Source organism: Etheostoma cragini, chromosome 19 (assembly GCF_013103735.1).
Source record: "Etheostoma cragini isolate CJK2018 chromosome 19, CSU_Ecrag_1.0, whole genome shotgun sequence".
Taxonomy (NCBI): domain Eukaryota; kingdom Metazoa; phylum Chordata; class Actinopteri; order Perciformes; family Percidae; genus Etheostoma; species Etheostoma cragini.
Genome location: NC_048425.1, coordinates 6,460,443 through 6,468,152, shown reverse-complemented (window position 1 = coordinate 6,468,152; position 7,710 = coordinate 6,460,443). Strand labels below are relative to the sequence as shown.

Below are 7,710 nucleotides of genomic sequence, written 5' to 3'. Positions count from 1 at the left end.
ACACACACACACACACACACACACACACACACACACACACACACACCTTTCCACTCGCCCACGCAATGCTGGGCCACACGCTCGGGTTGGACAGGGCCTTTTGTTATGAAAAGCAAGGGGCCCCTCGCAGTTTGTGCGTGTGTGTGTGTGTGTGTGTGTTTGTGTGTGTAGGAGAGGGGTACAGAAGAGGAGGAGGAAGGCTGAGGGGATTATCCATAAGGGACTGGGAAACGTTTAATTCCTTGCCTCACTGTGTGATGAGACAATTATTTTTCAGGTTGAAAGCCGTAATCCAAGTCTCGCAGCAAAATAAAATGATGCTCTGTTTATTCAATATTTTCTAAATTACTCTGAAAAACAATAACAATGGAGGTACAATCATAGAATTCCAAACATTTGAGGCCATTAAATCGATCTGATGCAGTGTGATACCGTTTATGCACAGAAATTATTTTAAATTGAACGATACACTCACCAGTGTCATTCTCGGATACAGACACAATAAACCAAGGAGCTGAGCTCACAGCTATGATTGATTTTAGGGAGAACACACAGTCCAAACCTGCAGAGCACATGTCACCGGACACCTCTGATGATGCCTGTGACCGGCGACATTTGCCGGAATGGTGACATCCCAGATAAAACAACACACAAAAACACACACTGGGGTTGCATGGTAAGCAGCTTAACCACTAGGAGACCTTGACACAGTTATTTTTAAAGCAAAATGCCAAATGTTACCATCCAGATTTCCAAATATAAGGGTTGGTGATGCTTTTCTTTGACATATGTGGCAGTACAATGAACACATTAGAGTTTTAAGACAGTTGGTCATACAAAACCAGCAGTATGAAAACGGTACCATGCGTTATAGGGAAATAAACAGCATTTTTTATTTATTTTATAAAGACCAAAGAATAAATCACCAAAACCATAAAATAATCAGCAGATTAATAATTAAGGAAAAACCAAACTCAGCTTTATATGCAAACAAACACACATTTATTTACAAGTGTGCTGGTAACTAAACTGCCATGCTGGATATGCCTTGTATTTGAACAGACCCTTGTCTAAATGTTACCTTGTTCACCACTTCCCCCAAAAAACTAAAAGTCAAATCAGCCACATTCTCTGCTCTTAAATCGATGTCATTTTATATGCTGGTCGAAACAGTGAGTACATATTCAAATTACATTGGTATATGCATAGTTATCGTATGACCCAAGACTCTCACGATAGCGTTGGTTAGATTCCGTGCGACAGCCCCAACTTGTGGTTGACATTGTTTCATTACTCACCAAACAGTTCCAGACCACTGTGGCTAATTTGGGGTGAGACGGTTCCCTCGTCAAGACAGAAATGCTCCACCATACGCTTAAACCTTTCCCTCACAGTGCTTCTTCGTGTATTGTCACCTGCAATGCCCTGTTATCCACTTCACAGCTACCCATAAATAACCCCTGAATAGATAACAAAGGTGTCCCACATGTGGCAGCACTCAAATGAAACTGAATATTCTGGGAGCAAATGAATTACATAAACCCAGTGGTGGGTTCATCTTTAGAAACGTGTGATGTATAGCCAAGCATTGTTGAAACCCACAGAATTTTAGATTAAATTCTAGTGGGGAAGCCAAAAGTCAAAATGATGCTTCTATCTGACATGATGTTGCAGCCATAAAAATCATGGTACTTGGCTTTGGATTATTTTGAATAAAAAATTCAGGGTGAAGTCAAGACCTCAAAAGATTAAAAGCAAATGCTAAAGACGGGGAAACAATCACCTAAACATGAATTAATGAGGAGACTCCCAATGCATGACATGCAGATGAGTGTAAAGAATGCATATAAACTGTAGTAAAAATGACTAAGGCTATTCACAGCATAACAGTTGAAAAATGTGTAGATGTAGCCAATTCATTTTCTACACCGTCTTGTAGGATTGCGCCACGCACACCCTCATATTTTATGCACCATTAAAATATATGCTTGAGTAACAACTAGTAAAAAGTCATTTAGGACAGTGATACAATAATGAATAAAAAAGGAAATAGTTCAGCCAGGTGCAACACGGTTACAAATATTTTCAACAAAAAGATTTTAGGAGACAAAGTGACATTCATGGAGCAAGATCAAGATTAGGTGTCTTTCTGAGAGCCAACGATGGGAAGGAGAAGTGAGAGAGACACAGTGACCAGTAGTGTGCAGACACACAAACTGACAAACAAAGACCTATGCATAAAAAGAATATCAATGTGCATATAAACATTAAGGACAGGCCAAAGCTAAAACAGTTGAATATAAATATGTGTGTATGTATGTATATATACACACACACACAGTATATATCAACAGCAGGCACTGCAGGGGTTGGGCTTGTGTGTGTGTGTGTGTGTGTGTGTGTGTGTGTGTGTGTGTGTGTCTGTCTGTGTGGGGCTGGATTAAGCCAGGCAGATGCAACAGAGCAGACAGGCATCTGTCCTGTACATCTGCCACAGCGTCTACAGCAAAGAGGTACTGTCACAAGACCCCTGTACAAGAACACACACACAAACACACAAACACACAAACACACACACACACCAGTAGTGTAAGGCCTGGGTTAAGACATTAACAATCAAACCGTTTAGGCTGCTCATGTGGTGTTGTGTTTATTTGTGTGTAGATTTGTGCATGTTTACCTGTGTGTCTAAGACGTGTGTATGATTGTGCACGTCTGTGTGCGCACATTTCCAGTGTGTGTCTGTCATGTATTGTATTTCCAGTCGAGTAGCCTTCCTGACAGAGCGGGCCTGCAGGACCCAGGGCCCTAAAACACCACTGCAGAGCGATGCACTATTTTAACTGTCTGTGCTGCTTTCTGACAAACAAACAAATTCATAGGGGCTGCTGTTGCTGCAAGCGAGTGAACATGCAGACATGAGGACACTGAGCCAGATACAAAGAGATAAGACACCATGATTCACAGAGGTACAAAGATACACATACACACCAAAGGAGTTGTGTCTTCAGCCTTTCAGCTGCTCGATTAAGAGTGCTTTGTGTCCATCATATTTCTGGCCGTCCAAACCATCAGACAAATAGAGGGGCTATTGCAAGCCAGCGGACTGGCCACACATGAATGAAGAAGGGGACACATCAAAAGGTGCTGGGGCCTCTTTTTTTCCCAAAACCATGCCCGGCAGTTCCAGGCAGTATGCAAACCCTTATTTTCCCCACCAAGAGCCACGTGCAAAGGACAAGCGCACGCACATACAGACACGCACAGGCAAACGTGTCTGTTCCCAGTAACAATGAGAAACACCAACAAGCTTACAAGTGTACACACACACACACACACACACACACACACACACACACACCATTAACGTTATGTGTCTAACCAAATGTTAGAATAAACATAAGAGAGAAAAAATGAATCAAGAACTTGCAGTGCTGCTAATCAAAGCTATGCTGAATGCAGGGCACAGCTTAGGGCTTTGAGTTTTAGAGTGAAAATCATTGCCTACAAAAAACTGCTTGTGTTAAAAACACACAAGAACGCATTTTAACACATGCATATAAAAGCGTGTCTCAAAGAGTGAAAAATTACAGAGATCTAACTCATGAACAATCAACAGCAGAACAAACATGACGTAATAGAGGGAGGGTCAACCGATAACAGCTGTCCAATAGTGGAAGTATGGACAATCAGGCCAGAAACACACAATACAACTACACATGCAATGTTTGGTTACATTAACATGCTGTTGTTTTTGTTGTTATTGTGGCAACATGCAGCAAATTGGCATCTATATTTTATCTGTGGTCATTAAAGATGTAGCGCTAAATTCTAACCAGAAATTGGCTACCAGTGATTCCAAACTGATTAGTAAGTGTATTTAACGCATTTGTTTGTTTTTGTGAGTTTTTACCTTCCTGACATGAAACTGCTTTTGAAGGAAAAAAATCTAACAGCATTTACTTAAAGGAGCCGTCTTTAAAAAAAATGTCTTTACATTTTTCCTGACGTGTTTTTCATGTATTACTGTATTCACACAAATGTACAAAAGTACGCATAGGTAAACATAAAAATGACCACCACGACAACAAAAGGTGTTATGGGAAGAATATGTTGTGGATATCAACGTGCTGCACACTCACCTTGTTAGGCGCAGTGGCTGAGGGCGCTCCCCGAACTTCCTGCAAAGACAAAGTGAGAAGAAAACATGAGTGGGCTGGTTATTAACCACAAACACAAACACACACACACACACACACACACAGTGTAAACACTAGGGATAGAACGGTCCAAGTAAAAAATCTAAACCATCGGTCCGCTAGTCGCGATTCGGATGGGTTTATAGCCAAATGCAGCTGTGGAGGATGTGGAATTACAGCATATGATTAAAGCTACAGTGCGTAGTTTCTGTCGCCCACATGATGAATTCTGAGAAATGACAGCAACACTGTGGGCGTGTCCACATAAAACAAGCCTTCTGTGCACTCGCCCCCACCCCTCCTCCACAGAGTTGCAATTAGCCAAGAAGGACACGGAGGATTGAGAAAACATGATAGAGTTATCTTCACTCGAGATTCTGCGCGGGACGCCGGACAACACAATCTTCTGATCACGTAATGGACGTTCATTAATATCAAACAGTTAAGCACTAAAGCTAAGTAAAGTTACTTAAGCCACGCTATAATATCCCCTCTCGCTGACATATATGCAACATTGGAAATCCCAAACAGAGGAACATGAAAATAGAATGAACAGAGCCCTGATGTTTGAGCTTATGCTTAACTTTATGTTGATGGCCTTAGTCTATAATGGGGCTATTTGTATCAATAAAAATAGCAAAGCTGCCTTTTTTGTCTGCACTAATAAAAAAAAACATTTTACAATGAAGAAGTGTTTGTTTCTTATGTTCTTAGCCAGAATTGTTGTTAAATAAATTGAAGAAAAGCATGTTTAACCAAAAACCCTGACCCTAAAATCGTGATATGAACTGGTTCACACCTAGTAAACACTGCATCACACACACACACACACACACACACACACACACACACACACACACACACACACACACACACACACACACACACACACACACACACACACACACACACACACACACACACACACACACACACACACACACAGGCCTTGACAGTGTGTAGTAGCACAGTGCTCAAATAAAGGTAAGTGACAGCAGGCAGGTTAAAGCAGGTGAACAGACACTGAACCTTACTTAAACTAATCCCTGCCAATGGCACATTAAAACAGGCTTTGCGTCACCACACGAAACCCAACATTAAAAGGCATGGGCAGCTTGAGATTACAATGACTACACATGCTTATCTTGGTTAGAAGATTTTAAAACCTACAGCTTTAAATGTCTAATAAGACAGATGTGGGGCTGATACAGACCTCATTGTTTGAGCATACGGCACTACATCCAGTGTGGAACACTCCAAACTGATGATAATAGCTTTTAGGCTTCATGTGTGCTGACCTGAATCGTAAAAATGCATCTGAATTGGTAATTTCCTGACACCACTTTCAGTTCAATAGTTCATAATAGCCGAAGGGAGATTTCACTTGGTCTGAGGCAACATGCAGCATTTTGAAAAGTATATACCGCTGGGTTTTAACAGGGTAAATACTTACCCTGTAAGTATTCTAGATGTGGGGCAAGACATAGTGCTTTAAAAATAGGCAGTTGGTTGAAAAAAAATCTCTCTTTAACAGGGGGACTTAGTTATTTACATTTGTATGCAACTTCACAGGGATGTGTGCCAGAATATACTGAATTAAAATGTTTGTTAAAAGCATAGGGTACGGTGCTGAGCTGCTAACTGAACATGTAGTCTATGACACAGACACGACAAAAGTCTAATTTGTTTTTGTTGTCTAAAAATGGGCCAACCACAAACTGTTGACTACTCTTTCAGCATTGCTGACAGCACATAATTATATGACAGAGTTGTCAAATGAATTAAAAACGTTGGTAAACTATTGGACCAGCAACTGCCTGAAAAGACAACGGTTTAGGTGTTTTCTAAGAAGGCTGCTGCCTGTCCGTGGTGTACAATCAGCTACCCGACACGACACACAGGAAACGCAGTTCAACTTTCTGCTCAGTATTTAAATCAACCCTTTTGACAGTAAAAGTGTGTGTCATGCTGCGTTTGCAATGAGGCCTCCAAACCTCTTTAGATCTAAAGAAAACAAGGGGTGATCTATGTCATGTAAATCCATAAGCAGGAGGATGCACGCATGACAGCTCATTTCGCTGTCTGGTCTTCTTTTAAGGGCAACATCTTCATGACATTACTGCCAATTAATCACTAATTTCCCACTATTATGACAGCAGCATATACCTACACTCATTCGAAAGACCCTTTCCTAAAAAGTGGGCTGTCACTTTACTCATTCATCAGGCTTCCAGGAGGCTGAACTGTGACTGAGTCATACATGAACTCTTAGTCAGCATGTTAAGGAAACCACTGCTGAGACCACATGTATAGTAAAACGGCTGTAAAACCTGCAACATTTCACAGCTGACGTTGATTTTTTTGGTAAAGTAGTGATGTCTTCAATCTGTTCCAAGCAATACAGTCTGGCCTAGACACAAGGTACTTAAAAAGGACAGAAAAGCACTGTAAAAAGTACAGGCAGCACTTTTTTTTTGTTTAAAGTTTTTGTTTTTTCCAAAGCCAAAGCTTTGGCAGTGTGTCAGTTATTGACACACCAGCCAGGTTACAGCCTGCAGCTTGCATCATCCAGAGCTCCAGGACCACCACATAATGTTTGCTTTAGGATATGCAGATAAATCAAAAAATCAGTGGTAGTATAAAAAAAAATCATGATTAGGTGAGAAAAATTCCTCAACCCATAGTTTCTTTGAGTTAGACCCGTACTATACAACATGTAGACCAACTTCCGAATCACAAGCAATTTGACCAGTTAAACAATTTGATTTCTTTATTTCCATACAGACAGAAGACTTTAACATGCCTCCAAATTGTTGCCGTTAACTGTCTGAAAGAAAAAAAAGGTGCATGCTTCGGAACGTTACTCTGCTTTTTTACTTTGGTCGGAGACCTGTGCATCAAGGTGAATTGGCTTCATTTTTAAATTAAGTGGACTAAAAATACCAGTCAATGGTTCTTCCACTGTTAGCCAGAACATAATGCCCATTAAAAATGTGACACCAATAAACCAAATCAAATTGTATTAGGGCTGCGATTAACAATTGTTTACATTATCAATTCATCTGCTGATTATTTTTAGATTAATCAATTAATGTGAATAATTCCCCAAGTTCAAAAGTCTTAAAAGATTCAGATCAAACAGTCACATTTGACAGCCAGAAACAGCTGATGCTCGGCTTATTTTCTTAAGTACATTTTCCGTCAATGGATAAATAGAGTAATCGCTGCAGCTCTAAATCCACCCCTCTCAAACACGTCTGTTACTAGGGCTTGTTAAAAACGTACCCAGTTGAAAGTCTTTCCCAGAGCGTTCAATCAGCCTCTCGCTGCAGCAACAACATACTATCCGAGTGCATATCACTGCAGATATGTGACCATACTCACTCATAGACGACACATTCTCCAGCACCACTGTAATGTTCCTGCAGTGCACACAGCTTTGAAGTACAGCAAAAATAACACTGCAAAGTTTGTTTGTTTCCCACGTTGCTTAAAGACTGAATGCAAACTT

The 7,710-nt window shown here is 40.6% G+C and overlaps 1 protein-coding gene across 2 annotated transcripts in view; it reads right to left on the bottom strand.

Annotated features, from left to right (window-relative positions):
- rbpjb (recombination signal binding protein for immunoglobulin kappa J region b) overlaps positions 1–7,710 on the bottom strand; it is a 42,608-nt gene that overhangs the window by 11,003 nt on the left and 23,895 nt on the right. For both annotated transcript variants that reach the window (XM_034856264.1, XM_034856265.1), the window contains exon 2: positions 4,143–4,181. In XM_034856264.1, the coding sequence (XP_034712155.1) occupies positions 4,143–4,181 (39 nt within the window). The remainder of the gene's footprint in view (positions 1–4,142; positions 4,182–7,710) is intronic.